Here is a 20940-nt window from a genome sequence, read left to right as displayed (position 1 = left end):
TGACTGTTATGTCTGGTGTTTGTATGTGAGAGTTTGTAGATGTCACTCTCACACCTGAGTGTTCACCATGGGGAGATGTATAGGTTGCTCTCGCTTGCCTCACTTCCTCGTGAACACGTGGTCCTGGGCTTATGCACTGCAGGGAGTGATATCGCCCAGGTGTGGTTGACCCCCCCAGTGTCGGGAGGTGTCCCCTGGGTGTATATTCTCCTGTTTCAGGTTTAGGGGATTCTTTTATTGAGTTTGGGACTCTTCTTTCCTCACCTATGGGTGTAAATCCCCCCATTTCGTGTCCGGAGGGACCGCTCATTGAGCGGGGAGCCCTCTGGTCCATGTACCTGTGGGTGGGAGCAGGCAGTGCTCGGCCAACTCCTGGGTCCTGACCATGTTCCTGTGCCATCCCCTCCTGGGTGTGTCTCGCACAGGTGGAGTAGAGCTCATGGCTTTCAGGGTTAGTGAAACCACCTGAGCCTTCTTTCTCCGGGCTTGGAGGCAGAGTATCTGGTGTTTCCTCATATATCCTCCCTTGTCCTGACAGGGGCCACGTAATTTGGGCCCTTTGATCTGAGTGACTCAATGCTTCCCTTGGTGTTCCCGAGGGACCAGACCATGTCTGGTTTCTGTATGCTAGCTCGTTCATGACCTGTGTGAGTTCTCCGACCATAGTGGGCTCGATTTCCTCGAACAGGTTTCCCCAGCCATTACGGTAGTGTGGTGGCCATGCTTCCATTTGAGCTCTGCGCATTGTGTTTGCTTGGTATTTATCCGGGATCAGCAAGACCACTGCCATTGACGTGGCTGGTATTTCTTGGTAGGCTTCCAGGAAGCACCATATGCTTGTATTGGCATCATAATGCCAAATCCCTATTCCAAACAAGGTCATAACTAGGCTTGTTATGCCTGCGTCCTGGGCTTGTCTGAAAATGTTCCTGTAGTATGCCAGGAGTACTCGGGTTTGGGTTTCGATGTCTGCTCCTGGCAGCACGTCCTGCATGGCAATTGTTAGTATCCCCGCGTAACCCTTATTTTTAAGTAGGTAGGGGACTCCCACCAGCATGTGCCGTCCTTAAGGAGGTTATGGGGTTGTCCGGCCACTTCTCTTGCACACCAGTCTGCGTAGCCGGGTCCTGCCATTTCCTGTATGGTTTTTGCCATTCCTCCTCCATTACGTAGGCCTCGGTTGGCCGGGTTAACCACAAACGTGTGGTTCCCTTTTGGTACAAAGTTTTGTAACCATATGGAACAGACCCATAGGTGCTGTATATGCTTCGGGTTTCCCGGTTGAGTTCTTGGTTTAATAGCACAAGAGATTTAACCTGGCATGGTCTGCTCCCCTCGCGGGGAGTTTGGTGTAGGGATTTGGGGCAGTGGGTTCCACTGTCCCTGAAGTCCCAAACTGTCGGGCCAGTATGCGGGGGCCGTAACTGTCGTGGCCTTCCGTGTTCCAATTACCGCCTGCTGTACAGCCGGCAGCTCTGGGTATTGTGATTTGTTTGGTTCTGTGAATTCCTCAATTTCCGCAAACGTTTCAGGGGACTCTGGGTGTTCTTCCCGCTCTCCTAGGTAGTCTAACCCCCTGTCGGGTGTAAAAACTCCCAATCCATCATCCGAGGGTAAATCCTCGTCCTCTGTGATGTGGGAATGATTGTGAGACATCCTGTTCACTTCTGTTAGCTCTGGCTTGGTAGCCGGCTGTTAGCGTCTGTTAGCTCTGGCTTGGTAGCCAGCTGTTAGCTTCTGTTAGCTCTGGCTTGGTAGCCAGCTGTTAGCTTCTGTTAGCTCTGGCTTGGTAGCCAGCTGTTAGCTTGTGTCTGGCTAGGGCCAGTTCACATCCTGTTAGCTCTGGCTTGTTAGCCGGTTGTGAGCTTTTGTTAGCTCTGGCTTGTTAGCCGGTTGTGAGCTCTTGTTAGCTCTGGCTTGGTAGCCGGCTGTGAGCTCTTTGTTAGCTCTGACTTGTTAGCCGGTTGTGAGCTCTTGTTAGCTCTGGCTTGGTAGCCTGTTGTGAGCTCTTGTTAGCTCTGGCTTGTTAGCTGGTTGTGAGCTTTTGTTAGCTCTGGCTTGGTAGCCGGGTGTGAGCTCTTGTTAGCTCTGGCTTGGTAGCCGGCTGTTAGCTTTTGTTAGCTCTGGCTTGGTAGCCTGTTGTGAGCTCTTGTTAGCTCTGGCTTGTTAGCCGGTTGTGAGCTTTTGTTAGCTATGGCTTGGTAGCCTGTTGTAGTCTCGGGCTATGTAGCCTCCTGTAGTCTCGGGCTATGTAGCCTCCTGTAGACTCCGGCTAGGTAGCCTCCTGTAGTCTCGGGCTATGTAGCCTCCTGTAGACTCGGGCTATGTAGCCTCCTGTGGACTCCGGCTAGGTAGCCTCCTGTAGTCTCGGGCTATGTAGCCTCCTGTAGACTTGGGCTATGTAGCCTCCTGTGGACTCCGGCTAGTTAGCTTCCAGTTAGCACTGGCTCGTTAGCCGACAATGCCAGCCTGTATGGCTGCGCTGATGTCTCTCTAAACTGCCAGACATTTAGAGAGGGGGTTTTCTTTACTTTCTTTTTCTTTAATCCAATTTTGCGGCCTCAACCGCTCCACCAGCAATGCCCACAAAAACGCTGATGCCTTTTAATTTGCCACTGCTTTCCACTGAGGGCCATACAGATCAATATCCCTTGTCTGGCGCATTCTAAAGCGGAAGGTTATGGCTTCCTAGTGCTGATAAGAGCACATTCAAGTAAGGTTCAAACTCACTTTTGTAATCTGTTCATTTCAGGGTTCTCCGTTATCAATATTTATTATATTTGGCTGTTATCTCATACCGATCTCAGCCCACCCAGGGACGCCATGTTGAATGCCGATGGGTTGTCTCTATCTATCTCAGGTCACTTACTCGAGATATAACCCTGTGGCCGCCCGATATCCCCCAGCGAGGTGCTAAACTCGCTAAGTTCTCGGGTCAATTACTATTTCTATCACGCTTACTTCATAGTCACTAGTTAGTTATATCCAGTTGATATGAAATATAAGCATAGAAGAGTTGTTAACCTCTTCTTTGTTTGTAATAAACCGAATGTATGTCTGGGAGAACTCTTTTGCCTATAATAATAATAATATTATTATCATTATCATTATCATCATTATTATCATCATTTTACGAAAGGCCGGTAATGCTAATCATTTGTAAGCCTGATGATATTACTACTCTTTTAATAAGTATTATTACTGCTAATAGTGTAATATTAGCGTACTAACACTAACAATCATTTGCAAGCCCCATAGCCCCTTATCAGTTCGACAGGTCCATCAATCCGTGGCCACCGATCGTCCGGCCCTGCAGTGGCGAGACTCTCAGTTTCCCACAAACCCAATGGAGCCCGTCGAACACAGTGGCTACCGGCGCTTGCAAACAACAAACAGTGAAACTAAGCATTACTACTGTCAATAGTATACATATATATTATATCCTTTATATAACTTTAGCTGAAAAGCAGTAACCAGCAATTGATTCAATCTGCATGGCTTCCAGAATATAGCTATACCGTTTTACCTCAGATGAGAGCAGGGCGAGGCCAGCGTCGTGACACATTGCGATAGAAAGCAGTCCACAAATTCAATAGGTATTATAACAAAGTTGTTTTAATTAGAAAAAGCAAGTTACAAAGAGACTGCATTGGAAATGTCCAATTCAGTAAAAGTAAGTATAAAACAAAGCATCTCTCTCTTAGCATAGCATAGCCTCTAAAAAACAAAGCTTTGTCCTAGGGACTCCACTCTGAAAAATAGACAGATTCTGTTCCATACAACGCTCAACAGTATCTGACGCTAAAAATGAAAATCTGAATCGACGAGACTGGAGCAGTCACTTATATACCGGTCCGGCATCATAACAAGACCTCTTACTTATTGGTCTAAATACAGTGATGACATTTCTACCATCCAATCAACGCATAACACATAACACACTCAGTAAGGATGAACTCCTCCCTTTCTAGTCGTTACATTTACTGGAGAAGTAACAGATTACTTATGGCTGTGGAAAGCCCTTAGAATTCCATCTGCCTCTACACGGGTCCCGGCTTTCAATTGGAATAGCCTGTACGCCTATATATATATATACATGTACAATACAGACATATACCATACACATACATGTGTAAAACATTATACATAGGTTCTCCCTCTGCCTCAGGACTGCAAAGGATTAACCGTGCACATTCCCTTCTCGCAGGCCTTCAAGGTCGTGGAGGGAAGCGCACATTCCTCACCCACCCTTCATTATCAAAAGGTTTTTTTTTCTTTCCATTCTTTAGTGTATATTCCATTAACTGTAGTATAGTTATAGTGTATATATTTATACAGGTTATATAAGAATACAAAAAGACATCCGTCATATCAGAGGCCTACTCGTCCTGTTATCAAGCTTATAATACATACTTATATTTAATCCTTTATAATGCTTAATATATTACATCATACAAGGGACACAAGTCAGAGAGAGAGAACAGGATGTCAAAATACAAAAAGGGTCACTTCGTGGCACTTCAACACGGCCTCTGTCATCCTGGTCGGTCACTTTCCACTGTCCTAATAGCGTCTGTACGGGGGGACGAGATGGCAATTGCGGGGTCACGTGGCTGTGACTCTCCACACCTACTTTTTACTTCTTAATTTTTTACTTACATTATCTTTATTGTACGTAGCACACTCTCAGGGGCTCATACAGAAACAAGCATTTCATTATAATGTATCCTGTATTTTGTTCTGACTAATAAAAAACAAACTTGAAACTTGAAATGAAAACTAAGTGATACAAAGTAGGTAAAGAAGCGGCTTCCTCTTACAGTGTGTTTGTTGTTATTTACCTGTTTAGAAGTGACGTTCTCTAGATCTTGGCACATCATGATGCTTCTAAGTTTAGTTTTGATAAGGCACTTTGTCATCTCACTCTCTGAAGGCCTGCCAAAGATAAAAGTCTCACTAGAATCAACCGAATTCACACACAACACATTTGTTTATCATAATAATGTATTTGCTATTATTATATAACTATTATTTCAATATTAATACAACTAATGTATCATATGTGGAAATCCTACTGAATTGGTCTGTAAAATTGAAATTCACTATTCATTCATTATTATCAATTTATATTACATAGTATAATGTATATACTGTATATATAGAGGTTTTTACTATGCATCAAATCTTTGCCAAAATAATGAGAATTTACTTATTGTTTGACTGAATCGTTGCAGCCCTATTTCAGCCTCTTTCAACAGCCAGTGTAAGACTAGCATAGACTTTACATTGTACTCTTCTACAGATCTGTGCCTGCATTTACCAAACATCTCAAAGTATAGGAGTGCTGGCCTGAGATCAGATTGGCTTGTAAGTCACGGTGAGGTCTGTACGGTCACGAGACCTGAGCAGTGATCCTAGATCAGCGCTCCTGTTTCGCAAAGAAGTGTGATGAAGTATTTCTATTCACTGACTTCTCGACATATATGGTGGGCGAGTCGGGCCGCGTGGTCTCCAGGTCTTTCATGGCGTTCCACTCGTTGACGCAGGTCTGCTCCGAGGTGATGCAGCTCTCGTAGTAGCCGGTCCAGGTGAGGGTCATCCCCCCGGGGAAGTAGTTGTACCTGCGGGACACCTCGCACACCTTGTGCAGGATCTGCAAAGCCGACCTAGATCCAGGTGGTTTTTGAAAGATGAAGATCAAAGCTGTTTCAGAAAGATCAGCTTGTGCACAAATCCTGATTCTTACGATTGATTATTCTGTAGTTGTCATGACCAAATAAACGTTAATTTATCATTTGCTCTTCAGGGTTCCCACAGACTTTCAAGTACTTTTCTAAGCACTGTTTTCCATTTTAAAAGGGCATTTAAAAGGATACAATTCACTTTTAATTCAATTTAGTCATTATGCCAATTCCCCCCTCCACTTCCTGGTCGTTGCGTGCATTTGCCCCCTACATGCCGGTCTAGGGAGCCCTGAAGTCTATCACATGCTTCCACAGGATACCACCCACCGGCTTCCCACCCGCTGACACTGCCAATTGTGTCAGTATGACGACCGGCCAAGCCGGAGGCACTGCTGACAGCCGGATTCGATACCAGTGTTTCTGCGGTGGTAGACAGACGCTTAGTCCGCTGCGCTACCTGGCCGTCAAATGCAGTTTTTTATTGAAAAGAAAATCGGATCCAATATTTATGGCTTAAAACCAATTTCTGACAATTAGTTACACTTTAGATAAAAAAGTATATTTCTTGATTCAGAACTATTTTATCATGGATGAACAAAACTTTCAATGCGAATGGTTGATTTGAATTTCAAGGACTAAGCACCTTGTTAAATTTTTCAAGTTTTGACTTGTTTAAAGAAGACCTGTACGGCCCATGGGGACATTAACGTGTGTTGTCGGGCCCTATAAATAAATTTGATTTGATTTGATTTGATCATTAAGTCTGAGCGCATTGTTTTTTTTTTTTTTTTACTTTATTTTTTAGCATTTATCGCTTTTCTGGTCAAGCATGACCGACAGAAACAGGTTGAAATGGGATGTAGAGCAGGGGAAGACATTCTGAGAAATGACGGCGGGTCCGGGAATCGAACTCGTGTCCCCCAGATCCGTGACGAGCATGGTTTTCCCCGACGCAGAAATAGCGCCGAGATATGCGGTGAGCTATGGGAGTTCCCCTGAGCCTGTACGTTAATGCCAAGCAAGCAGTGCAAAAATGCTTCCGCATTCGTCACCGCACGCTAGTGCGGTAAAGCGCCCTTCTTTTCAGACAAATGCTACCGTGCGTGCACCGGCGGCGGCGTGCTCGCTCAGGTGCGTGCGTGCGCCGGCGTGCTCGCGCGAGGTGCCCGCGCATGCGACACGAGCGGAGCTCAATATATATAAGTCACCGCCCCTTATTCAGTATCCAACAAATAGCTCAATTGGCTAGGACACATGGCTGTGGATCCTATGGCTTGTTTGCTGGCGAGTTCGAATCCCATCGAAAATATTTTTTAACGTGATTTTTTTTTAACGTGTATTCTTTCGCCGATTAAGGTTAGGCATTGTTTCGGAGTTGGTTAAGGTTAGAACGGTTAAGTTTAGGCGCTGTTAAGGAGCTGGTTAAGGTTAGAGTTTGTCAAAGAGAATGGCAATATAATTTCTATGGTTAAGGTTAAGGTTAGGCATTGTTTCGGAGTTGGTTAAGGTTAGAACGGTTAAGTTTAGGCGCTGTTAAGGAGCTGGTTAAGGTTAGAGTTTGTCAAAGAGAATGGCAATAGACAGCCTATTTCCGCGAAAATGAAAGGCGCATTACTGCATGCCACTACGGTAAATTTTTGCACTGCTTGCTTGGCATAAAGCTACACGCTTCCCCTGAGCGCATTGTTTAGATCGAAACGCAGTGCACTTCCACACGCAGCCCCACACCAGCAGGTGGCAGCGTGGAACAACAGCATAACCTCCACCGCCCGCTTGTTTTTACAAAATGCCAAGCATGTGCCGTCAGTCGATTTATTGGTGTGTGTGTGTGTGTGTGTGTGTGTGTGTGTGTGTGTGTGTGTGTGTGTGTGTGTGTGTGTGTGTGTGTGTGTGTGTGTGTGTGTGTGAGACTGATTCACTATCCAGGAACTTTTACAAGGCATGGCCTCTGTGGCTCCATATAGCGTGTGTGTGTGTGTGCGTTACTCACCACATGGCCTGCACCGACACCGGCTTGAAGACGTGCGTGAGGCCCGCTGTGTTCACGCTGAACCCCCTGTGAGGAGATTGATTGATTGATTGATAATTTTATTAACAGATTGCAGAATGGGTACAATACAGTACAGCTCAATACACACAATTGTTAAGGGGATGCAGACCAGAGAAAGACGTTCGTCTTGTTTACATCAGGGTCCCCCATTTTCAATTCATCATAACATATATGACATACATGCCATACAGATAGACAGTACTGCTACATCTATACATTTATGACATACCAGAGTACAAATATACAGTACTGTTTGTGATACAAAAAGAGTCTAAAAAATAGAGTATATACATTTGAGGGGGAAGAAACTGAGACCAAGCAGACCAGTCAGTCCCAGAGAGACACAGAGCAGCGCCCCCCCTGACGTCATCGACTAAAAGTCACCTCGGACACGTTTATCATCAGTAAATAGTTGTGGTTCTGACTCTCTCTCTCCCCTCTCGGTGTGGATCAGAGGGAACTCACCCATCTCCGTCCAGATGGATCTTGGAGTCACTCCACAGAGGCAGCACCATGCCGATCGAACAGCTTTTGCTGACGGGACGAAAAAAAGAAAACGAGGGGAAAGTGTAAAACGAGCGAGCAAATATAAAACAGCTCACACTCTCTTCACCGATGTGTTCCACTGCATCCAGCCGCGTGTTATCTGGTGTCTGCCACGTGTCCAAGAGGCGCCTGTTGTCCACTATGCAGTGGAAGTGTCCGACTGTACTGAAGCATTACTGCCACACACACACACACACACACACACACACACACACACACACACACACACACACACACACACACACACACACACACACACACACACACACACACACACACACACACACACACACACACACACACACACACACACACACACACACACACACACACACACACACACACACACACACACACACACACACACACACACACACACACACACACACACTCAGCATACCTGTCTTTGTTGCTGAAGTCCATCCCCAGTAGGATGTTCTCCTCCGTGTCCTGGCGCCCGCTGGTGTACACCACCACCATGTAGCGCACGCGGTCCGACCACGCACTCTCCAACCGCACCGCCTGGACAAGGGGGGGGGGGGGGGTTCATTTACATTAACTCAGAGTGACGTCCTCTTGACCTCACACTATGCTGCTATCCCTACCCTTTACCAGCGCTATGTGCAAAAACACTTTGGATTAAATATATGATACAGTATATCTCCTCAAGTTCAGGCTCACAGAGAAATGCGTGGGGAGTTTCATTCTTTATTTGTGGGCGGGTGGGGCGGTGTTGCTGCCTGTTGATTATTGAGGTTAGAGAGTAGTTCGAGTGGGTAGAGGAAAGTCACAGGTTTGATTCCCTGCACCAGGTGTGGCTCGCCCGGCACCTTGAGCCTCTGGTGATATAATGATATGTCTGTCTCAGGGGAATATGCAAGGGAAAATTAACCCCAAATGACACTGGTTCTGTGTAATATGTTAATCAGAGCTCTAAAAAAAAAAGTAAAAAAAATGAAAACATGGTGGAAGTGCTGTTAACACATTGGCGGCCACTGGGATGCGTCTAATATCACTCTAGACGACCAGCATATGTAAACAGACTTGCACAGTCCGTGGGGCTGTTTGTAGAGCTAAATCTATACTTTATAGTATTGCTATCTGTCCATTCTCATTGTCAATTGAGACCATAAACCGTCCCTTCAAAATGGCTTAAAGAAAAAAATATTTCATCAATACGTTCTCATTTTATAGCGCCGTGAATATAAGCGTTATACGGGTAGTATATTCCCTGGAAGGCTGGATAAAGGGCTAATATCTACTAACGTTATATCCAATGGCATTTCGGTTATACAGAAGCTACAGTTAAAACTCAAATTGCATATGATCGGTACGATCCTCAAGCATGTATGCATGAAAGGGGGGGGGGGGGGGGGCGGGGGACGTCGTTTCTGATTATTGATTACCAATAACCGTGTTCATCTCAGTAGCCACATACGCTGATCGGCTGGTTGAGTATCATAACAAGCTCTGATCAGCATGTAATTTACGTGAAAAAGATCTTACCATGAGCCGGTTGGATCCCCCCGAGCATTTCCCAGTTATCGATCGCCATCTGGTAGATCGATATGTCCATTGGCTGATGATATATCCCCTTACTGCATAGTGAAATCCGCAATCCAAAACATATTCCGTGCAACAGGCAATAGCGATCGCTTCAGGTGAGTAGAAAACTACATTGGAAATCCAGAAAAAAAAGACAGCTTCTGCCACAGGGAACACTGCATTATCGAGATAGCGCCCCTAAGAGGATCTGGCCGGTAATGCACTTTGTCGAATTCAAAGAGTAGGGTACATCTGCAGTGCCGCTCTGCGACCTTGAATAGGTTATTAAAATGGAATAAAAGCCAAAACAACCTTGCCACGGATATATCCGTGGTCGGTCCTTTAAGCATGGATTCGAAACACAGATATATACGTTGTTGGGCGGGATTGTGTTAAAGAATAAAAAAAAAAATATATATATACATATATATATATCACTGACTGTCAGATGGTTGGTATAATTACAGTGAACACGAGACCATTGCTGAAACAATTGGTAGCCTAATTCTCATGATAAGACCTAATTCTCATGATAAGACCTCATTTTCATGATAAGACCTCATTTTCATGATAAGACCTAATTCTGACGATAAGACCTAATTCTCATGATGAGACCTAATTCTCACGATAAGACCTAATTCTCATGATGAGACCTAATTCGCTAAACCCTGTCGCTTCCTGTTGCAGATGTTCGTGTTTCTTCTTCCGGCCCCCGGCATGGGATTTGCTTTGATGATGAGAGGAGAGGGTGAACAGCCCTCGCTAACCGTGAGTTATTTTTGTCAATAAAGCAAGTTCTGTTTGGAAAGGCTTTATTTGTATTTCTGTATGAAAAAGTGCTATAAAAAAAAATAAAAAATAAAAAAATTAAAAAAGTTATTATTTGTGCTACAATGCTTTCAGCAGAACTCCTGTGGCTCTGACCCGGTCGCACACAATAGAATAGATAGAAAATAGGGCGGCTGAGTGCCGCAGTGGGCAAGGCGCTCGCCACTAACGCAGGAGATGCTGGTATCGAGCCCAGCTCTCGGCGTTGCTACCGGCTTGGCCGGTCGTCATACTAACACAATTGGCAGTGTTAGAGGGTGGGAAAGCCGGTGGGTGGGGATTGGACGTTGTGGACAGCGACTCCTACAGGTCGGTTGGTGCGCCTGTACAGCAGAATCAGGAAGTATCGGGGGCAGCGTGAGCCTCCCACGCGTTACTCCTCGCCACTGAGAGATCGCGCTGTTCAGGTGAAAAGATGCGACAGCTGCCTCCTCGTGTACCGGAGGGGACACGTGATGCAAAGCTTGGTCCTCACTGCAGCCGACCAGTGGGAGGCATAGTCTAGCAACGTTCGAGACAGGGGAGGGGAGAATTGAAGGGAGAAATTGGCGAGGTGAAATTGGGATGGGAGAAAAATTGAAAAATAAGGAGAAAAAGTGGATACAAAAAAAGAATAGATAGAAAATAGAGGACATCGATGGTCTCATCACACAATATCAATAGAAAATAGAGGACATCGACTCATCACACAATATCAATAGAAAATAGAGGACATTGATGGACTCATCACACAATATCAATAGAAAATAGAGGACATCAATGGACTCATCACACAATATCAATATAAAATAGAGGACATCGATGGACTCATCACACAATATCAATATAAAATAGAGGACATCGATGGACTCATCACACAATATCAATATAAAATAGAGGACATCGATGAACTCATCACACAATATCAATAGAAAATAGAGGACATCAATGGTCTCATCACACAACAATATCAATAGAAAGTAAGAGGGCATCAATGGACTCATCACACAATATCAATAGAAAATAGAGGACATCAATGGACTCATCACACAATATCAATAGAAAATAGAGGACATCGACTCATCACACAATACCAATAGAAAATAAGAGGATATCGATGGACTCTCGTGGTCTTGTCAAACTGTATTTCACTTTCATCTGTCTCAACATGTTTCCACAGTGTTCCTGTCAAGGTATGGACATTGCATTTATACTGATATAGTGATGTCAAAACTCTCCTAGTAGTGCCTTTAACAAACTAAAACACCATTTTACACCCTGGAAACACTTGGTAATGTGGACCTGTGTGTGTTCAAACATGTTCTCATGAGCTAGTAATTCTAGTGAGCAAATGAGAGTCTTTAAGCACACAATAAAATGCATTCAGGATACGCCAGGGTGCCAGGTTGTTAGTCACAGGCCCTGGCTCTCTGTCTCTCCGTGTGTGTGTGTGTGTGTGTGTGTGTGTGTGTGTGTGTGTGTGTGTGTGTGTGTGTGTGTGTGCACGTGCGTGTCTGTGTGTGTATTGTCTCTCACCAGTTTGATTCTGTCCTCTGAACGAAGAATGTTTATCATCACCTGCAGGTGCTGAGGCAAGTCGCCTGTTGAGAAAGACCATAAAACAAATCCAGATCCATGACATCACCTGTCATTACACAGCCTTGTTTATGGGATGAGTACCTAGTATCTAGATTATATTAGAGCTAATAAATCTTGACCTAAAACCAAACAGGACCCCGGCCTACACCAGTTGGGCCGCACAGAGTAGGCTAATAACAGTAATGAGAACTGGAGGTATTCGAGAGGTCCACATTAAGCTGATGTCATGTGAGACTGTGTAGTGTGCTCTGGTGGTTCTCAAAGCACGGCCCGGGGAACTCTCATGGGTCCATTCTGGGTCCCAGGGGCCCCTAACAAAATGGGGAATAGTTAAATTTTACTATTCTTTAATTGACTAGAAGTGAGACCAATGAGAGAAAGTATAATAATGACTATTCAGATCTGAGCTCTCCACTGTTATCTAGTCACATAGTTATGGAATTCTGAACTAAATCATATCCAAAAAAAAAAGAAGATTCTCAGATGGGGGTCTGCACTGTAGCCTAAATTTGGGAGTCCTTAATTAACCTGAAAAGGTATGAGAACGACGCCTCTGGTTTAGTCAGTAGAGGTAAGTGAGATAACAGCACCCCCTGGTGGTGAACGAATAACAATATTACTACTCCCAAAACAAAAGATTTACAGGAAATAAGAACAAGGCAAACCCGCTTCATTAATGTGTTCCAGTTCAACAGATCGGTGCTGCTATTAATTACTGTGTTTCATATCATCACACACACATAGATGACATGCCTTGTTTCACCTTCAAAACGAACAAAATGGAAGAACTCCTACTCCTGATCCAGAAGAAGGAATACAGGGAATGCTCTGCTTTCTGTTTTACTGAAACCTGGCTCAACACCAACGTTCCGGATGCAGCTGTAACCCCACGCGGGCTAGCGTTATTTTCGTCCGTAGCCGCATTATGCGGAGACGCTCTCTGATTGGCCACTGACTGACGCTCTCTGATTGGCCACTGACATGTGCGCCCAATCACGTGACGAGCTGTGTCTTTGCCCATTTCCGCGTCGAACAGCAGCAAACTACCTAACGCCTAGTTTATCACTGGTTAAGCTTGAAATTGGTTAAGGTTAGAGTTTGGAATCAGGGCTGGTGTTCTATCGCCCTGCTCTAAGACAAACTCTAACCTTAACCAACTTCGAAAGAGTGCCTAAGCTTAACCGGTGAAGAAACAGGCGTCACACGATTGGGCGCACCAGAAACGTCAGTGGCCAATCAGAGGCCTACTCGATTCACCGGTGTGACAGGTACGCTAAAACAGGCGGCGGAGTATGCTTTATGATAAATCAACGTTGGTGCACTAACTCCACTGTAATTCACCAATCATGCTCCCTGATCTGGAATACCTCACTATATCCTGCAGACCATTCTATCTCCCAAGAGAATTTGCATCGATTGTGCTTACCGGAGTCTACATACAGCCACGAGCTAACGCTAGCAACGCTATCTGTGAGCTTGCTCGCCACATATCCACTACTGAAAGGCTACATCCTGACTCCCCAATAACCGTCCTGGGCGACTTCAATCACACAAACCTCTCACGCGAGCTTCCCAACTACAGTAAAATGCCCGACCAGAGGAGCTAACACCCTGGACCACTGTTACAGCACAATTAAATCCGCTTACCGTGCATTCCCGAGAGCTCCGCTGGGAAAATCTGACCATGCCATGTTGCTCCTCATCCCATCATACAGACAACAACTTAAAACCGCTAAATCCGTGGTAAAAACTCGTGAAAACTGGACCACCGAAGCAGTTGAAACCCTGAGAGGCTGTTTCGAGTGCACTCTGTGGGACACCTTCAGATCCATGTGTAGCTCACTGGACGAATTCACAACAACAGTGACGTCATACATCCGGTTTTGTGTGGAGCTGTGTATCCCTACCAAAACCGCTAGGTCATTCGGCAACAGCAAACCTTGGTTCAACAAGGACTTACAGTAGCAGCACTCTGCAAAAAGAAAAACACTGCATTTCACAGTGGTGACAAGGAAGCATACAAATCAGCCAAATATGAACTCCGGTCTGCTATCAGGAAGGCCAAATCAAACCACTCAACAAAACGTAAGGTTATGTATATAACCAAGTTCTGTGAATTATGGCGACGCTCAGCATCATCTGCACTGTACTTCACTTCGTGCACGAGCACTGAATAAAAAATTCCACCATGTACCTTTACATCCCAACATTCGTCTGGCCACACCCCCATCCGCTTACCTTCATAAGCAGGTGTGTGGTCACCTACTCGCCTCCTTCCCAAACGTTCACCACAAGGCGAGATCAAGGGCTGCAGCGGCGTCTGATGCTGAGCGTCGCCATAATTCACAGAACTTGGTTATATACATAACCTTACGTTCTGTTTCATTATGGCTTTCGCTCAGCATCATCTGCACAAGAGGAGCTGAGCGGGAGCCATAGCTCGACAAATGTACCCCGCTGAGGCCCCCCACAACCATCAGACCGGGGAGGACCGAGCCCCCCGACCCTCCCTAATGGAGGATACCCTCCCTATTGGAGGCTTACGGGAGGGAGACGGATCCGACCGTGCGAAGAGGAACTCAAGCAACAGGGTGAGCAGACCGTGGCTTGACCCCATGACTACACACACGCACAACCCGCATGCCACCAGGGAACGAACGGAAGGAACAAACCTCGTTACTGCCCCCAAAATCACGGGGTCAAGAGTAAACCCAACCCTGTGGCAAGGCTGTAGCAGCGGAGCGCGAAGGAAGACCCAGACCCACTGAAGGGACTGGATCCCCTGGAAAAAGGGGGCCCGGAGAAGTCGACACCAGGCATCAAGACCCCACCAGGCGGTCACTTAGTGACACCGCCCCCCACATCGCCAGCGTATTCGGATAAGGCCCCTCCAAGAGCGGGCTCTTTCCCCCCAATAGCACACCGCCTGGCACACTGACCCTGCAGAACAGGCAGTCAGCATGGCCGTAAGCACTCAAAAAGTTCAACCAACGGAAGCAGGCAGCGCACCGGGGAACCAGGCAGCAGGCTGTAACCTGAGCCTGGAGCACTGCGGACGAGACAGGCGCCAAAGGAGTCAACTGAAAACAGCCCCCCCGGCGGAAGGGGCGTATGCTGGCGTTGTCGATCACCATGACAAAGCCTCCATTAAAAAAAACCCACCCAGAGGGGTCGAGGCAGAGAAGGCTGACATGATTGGCAGACGTCATGAACGTGCAGGGGCACACTCAACCGGTGTGCCCACACTCACACTCATTGACTCTGCTCCAACATACCAGGGAAACAACTACCCTCTCGGTACAGACGGTGGTTGTTCCTATAACCCCTCAAGAAAAAAATCCAAAACACACCTGCGGGTATACACCAGCTATACACCGCAGTACAAGTGTTTCAGTTTCCAAAAAAGGGTTATCCCAGGCCTACGGTATCAACAAAACTTTACTTCGGACCGGGCCCGGCGGCCCGGGAATCACACAGGATTACCAGAGGGGGTCCAGAAGACCACCCCAACAGCCCCCTCTTCGCCATGCGTGAGAGAGGAGCGAAAGAAGGAGAACCAGCCCCTTACAATAGTGCCAGGTACAAAAGAGTACCCAACAAAGGGTCTCCATAACGCCTAACCCTGTGACACCCAGGCCGACCCGGCATTTTCCCCCCTGAAAAAAGCCCAAGTCCCTCAGGGTACCAGAACAGCAGATCTGCATCCCCGGCGGACAACGGGTAAACTGACCTGGACCAGCGTGACCAGAACCAGTCCCGTGCCCTAACCACGCCGACATGCCTACTCCAGGAGAAGGGGCAGATATGCGTGTTGATCTAAAACATGAAAAGAGGGCGCCACCCAGACGGGCCGGTTTGAACCGTGCTCGGTGGCCCACCCCAAGGGCGTGAGACCCCTCTACCTATGTTCTGATCTATTCCGCTAACATCCCCCAGATATGAACGAGAAGCCGTCGAGACCCAGTAACAGGCTCTCGGAAGAGGAAAAAAAACCCATCACAGTTGCTTTATAAAAACGCTGTTTTAATAACAAGTAACCAAGGCGTACTAGCCACCCGCATGATTCTTATCAGAAACACCCCGAGCCAGCACTATGTATGCGTCGGGACACAAAACACATCAATGGACAGTCTAACCAGACCCCACATTGATCCCTCAAGGCGCCTGGGAGAACGACAAGAAGGGCGTGGTGCTTCATATACTCCACACCGTCCGCCTCTATCATGTAGTCCTCTGTCTCCATCGGGCATGTAGAGACCGACGCATCCTCACCTGGCTCCAGCAACTCACCAAAACCAGGGCGTTCGCGTCTGCAAGCCACCATCTTGCGACGGGAGCGAGCTGACGCAAAAAGTTTGCGTCTCAATTCCCCCGCAACAAAGGGAACCGGCGCCTACCGGGCGTGGCTGCCGACCACGAGAGAGGTCTCAGCCCCGCTCCAAGACGCACGACGGAGGCGGAAATGGAGAACCGCTGGTGAAGAGTAGCGTTGCGAGCGCGACCCTCCGAAGTAGACATTATGACTTAGTTCTTTTCTGTCGAATATATGAGAGAAGAAAAAAACAAGCAACAATGTAAACACGTCTCAACTTTCTTCAGCTAACAACCTCGTCAAGTGTGGGATCTACCGAAGGCACTTCCTTGTGGTGAAAGTGAAGAAGGAGGCGAGTAGGTGACCACACACCTGCTTATGAAGGTAAGCGGATGGGGGTGTGGCCAGACGAATGTTGGGATGTAAAGGTACATGGTGTAATTTTTTATTCAGTGCTCGTGCACAAAGTGAAGTACAGTGCAGATGATGCTGAGCGAAAGCCATAATGAAACAGAACTGGAAAATCTATTCAATTCTCCAACAGATGACAAACTACAAAGCACGCCCCCCCCCCCCCAGCAGCAGATGAAGACCCTGACCTCCCTGATAAACTCAATCAATTCTATGCAAGGTTCGATAATGTCACTCACAGCACACCCCCCTGCCCCCCTCCTCGCTCCCCCTTTCTCCATCCAGGAGGACAAAGTGAGGGCGGTCTTCAAAAAAAGCAATAAAAGAAAAGCAGCTGGGCCCGACCATCTCTCCCCTGCAGTACTCAGCTACTGTGCTGACCAGCTAGCCCCTGTATTCACCGACATCTACAACACATCACTAAGCCAATGTTCAGTAGTCCCCCAGTGTTTTAAACAGTCAACCATCATTCCAGTCCCAAAATCCTCAAAAATAACCTGCCTCAATGACTACAGACCCATAGCACTCACATCTACAGCAATGAAATCATTTGAGCATCTGGTCCTAGACTACCTAAAAACCGTCATATCACCTCAACTAGATCCATACCAATTCGCCTACCGTGCCAACAGGTCAGTAGAGGATGCCATTAGTCTAGTACTCCACCACACACTCCTACACCTAGAAACCCCCAACACATACGCTCGCATCCTGTTTATCGATTTTAGTTCAGCCTTCAACACCATCTCCCCCAACAAACTATTCTCCAAACTTCAGGACATGAACATCAACCCGGCCATGAACTACTGGATCCTTGACTTCCTCAACAAGAGACCCCAAAAAGTCAAGGTGAACAACCTCACATCCCACTCCCTGACACTCAGCACTGGTGCCCCACAGGGCTGCGTCCTTTCCCCCTGGCTCTTCTCCATCTACACCAACCAACTCATCTCCCTGGACAGCTCAGTAAAAATCTTTAAATATGCAGACGACACCACCATCCTCGGCCTGATCACAAATAACGACGAGACCTCATACCGGCGAGAGGTGGACAGAGCAGCGAGATGGTTCTCCATCAACAACCTCCTGCTCAACACCTCCAAAACTACAGAAATAGCCATCGACTTCAGATCTGCCAACAAAACACACAAACTCCCACTATCAATCTCTGACCAATCCATAACTCTGACGGACTCACTCAAATTCCTCGGCACCCACATCAACAATAACTTAAAATGGGACACCAACATCACCTACATCACAAAAAAGGCCCAGCAGCGCCTGTACTTCCTCAGGCAACTGAGGAAGTACAGGGTCAAACGCCACCTGCTGGTCCAATTCTACACCGCCATCATACAAAGCATACTCACCTCTTCAATAACAGTCTGGTACGGTTCCGCACAAAAACTATCCATTCAAAAACTCCAGCGCATCATAAACAAGGCCTCCAAAATCACAGGATGTGACCTTCCCTCCCTGGACTCCATCTTCACCTCCCGCACAACCACCCGCGCCAGAAAAATAGCTAAGGACCCCTCACACCCAGCACACCCCCTGTTTCAACTAGAGATGTTCCGATACCATTTTTTCCTTTCCGATCCGATTCCGATACCTAAGCTTTTGGGTATCGGCCGATACCGATACTGATCCGATACCAGTGCATACATTAAAAAAAGAAAAATTTAAAACAAATTATATAAATTATAATATATATATTTCTTTTTTATACAGCTACTGTTTTATATATACTGTTTTTTAGTAATAACTAGAAAGTAATATTATTTATTCAACAACAGGTGATTGTATAGATTTGTATTAGTATCATTAATCAATGAGTATGGGGCTGCAGCACTGCAGATATACCCTACTCCAATGATCCACACGGACATTATTCGTTGCTGCACTTGCTTCCAGAAGGCTCCGTTGAAGTAGCAGAGGATCTGTTGTGATTTTTGCACAATAAATATTCAACATTCTCTTTTGAGACTCCGCCTCAGACTCTTATCATTTGGCACTAAAAGCTAAACATTGTCACCGATATGGCTGTCCACAACATGTAATTAATTGTGTACGCGAGGTGGTTCAGTGACGACGCTAACGTGAGCTAGGTTAGCTAACATGAGCTACCGGGAGATGGAAAGACTAACGTTACTGGTGAAAATGTGATTTACGTTGGAATACTCCTTTGCCAACTTGCTGTACTTTGCTTGCAGGTCTGCAGCCATTATTGCTGGATTATGAATAGCCCCAACTTTAGCCAAGGTAACGTTATGGCTAAACCTTTAACGTTAGTTAACGCTAGCTTTCGGTTAGCTGTTCAATGCTAATAACACAACCAAGCGAACCCATCAGAGCTCCCCGTCAACACCGCTCTGTCGGGAGGATGGCATTTAAGAAAGTATCTGCTGTTAAAATGACAAACAGCATTGACACTTTAATTCACGGTCGGTTAAACACACGTTTGTTTTATAATGCTCACAGCAGACAGCAGTGTTGTTGATAAATTACGTGGTATCGGAGCGCAAAATTAGAGGGTATTTGCCGATACCGATACAAACATTTTAGGCAGGAACGGCGGCATTTCCGATACTGGTATCGGTATCGGAACAACTCTAGTTTCAACCCCTGCCCTCAGGTAGGCGCTTTAAGTCCATCCTTTCAAAAACCACCCGCTTCAAGGACAGCTTATTCCCCACCGCCATTCGGACCCTGAACTCCCTTGGCCCCCCTCTCCCCCTTCCGTCCCTCACACTAACCAGGCTCCTGACCGATGGACTAGATTCTTCTGTGTGTTTATGTTGTGCTGTGTTGTACTGTGCTGTATTTATGTATTTATTGTGTCATGTTGTACTGTATTATGTATCCACCCTGGCCTGTACCGAACAAGAATACCACCAACCTGGTTGTGTGGCAATAAAGGAAACTTGAACTTGAACTTGAAACATAAACCCACACCTACTCTTAGAACTCCTAGAACCCACCTCACCCCTGCCCACTTTGACAACCTAGGATGGCTTAGAGTAGACGACAGAGTACAGCAACTTGCAATGGGCCTGGTCTACAAGATACACTACACGACCAAGGTACCCATGTACAAGTCAAAATACTTCCCAAAGGTCAGTGAATACCACGATCACACCACCAGAGGGAGCTCCACAAATCATGTTAAACCCAGATTCGGCTCAAACAAGGGACTAAACACGTTTTGCAATTATGCCACATCAATGTGGAACGCCCTACCCAAAGCTGTAAAGGAATGTGAATCACTACCCACTTTCAAAACCACTATCAAAGAACACCTACGGGAGACTGCAATTCGAAACTGGCCCCCGTAAATGTCCTAACCCAACCCCCTCCAATGTACAGTAAATTACCAAGTATGGTTCTGTCAATATTCCAATGTACAGTTTTGCTTGTACAGTTTCCCCCCCCACCCACCCACCCAACCCCACCCCACCTACCCAACCTCCTCCAATGTACAGTTTCTACGTCAAATGTATATACTCTCTTTTCTGGACTCTTTTTGTATCACAAACAGTACTGTATTTGCAAATCTGGTATGTCATAACTGTATAGATGTAGCAGTACTGTCTATCTGTATGTCATGTATGTCATATATGTTATGATGAATTGAAAATGGGGGACCCTGATGTAAACAAGATGAAAGTCTTTCTCTGGTCTGCATCCCCTTAACAATTGTACGTATTGAGCTGTACTGTACTGTACCCATTCTGCAATCTGTTAATAAAGTTTTCAATCAATCAATCAATCAATCAATCAATCAATCAATCAATCAATCAATCAATCAATCTTATAGATAAGCAGCCTCACTTCACCTCTGAGTTAACCATAAACCCACAGCAAGCTCCTGTCTGTACAAGCTGACTGAACTTGTACACAGACTTGACCCCATTGACTTTATATGGGTTTGTGGCTAACCAGGCGGAGCTAGTATGGTGAACAGCATGGATTGGGCTGACAAAGCA

General features: G+C 46.2%; 1 protein-coding gene across 2 annotated transcripts in view; it reads right to left on the bottom strand.

Moving 5' to 3' along the window:
- The window catches only part of ssh1a (slingshot protein phosphatase 1a), a 142041-nt gene that overhangs the window by 33387 nt on the left and 87714 nt on the right, over nucleotides 1-20940 (bottom strand). For both annotated transcript variants that reach the window (XM_084322420.1, XM_084322421.1), the window contains 6 exons: nucleotides 12169-12233; nucleotides 8681-8802; nucleotides 8200-8268; nucleotides 7675-7740; nucleotides 5472-5666; nucleotides 4842-4935 (listed from right to left, as the gene is read on the bottom strand). In XM_084322420.1, the coding sequence (XP_084178546.1) occupies nucleotides 4842-4935; nucleotides 5472-5666; nucleotides 7675-7740; nucleotides 8200-8268; nucleotides 8681-8802; nucleotides 12169-12233 (611 nt within the window). The remainder of the gene's footprint in view (nucleotides 1-4841; nucleotides 4936-5471; nucleotides 5667-7674; nucleotides 7741-8199; nucleotides 8269-8680; nucleotides 8803-12168; nucleotides 12234-20940) is intronic.

The sequence above is a fragment of the Notolepis coatsorum genome (assembly GCF_963971535.1).
Source record: "Notolepis coatsorum genome assembly, chromosome: 10".
In the NCBI taxonomy this organism is placed as follows: Eukaryota; Metazoa; Chordata; class Actinopteri; order Aulopiformes; family Paralepididae; genus Notolepis; species Notolepis coatsorum.
Note: the sequence above shows the minus strand (reverse complement) of the source record. Positions and strands in the feature narration are given on the sequence as shown.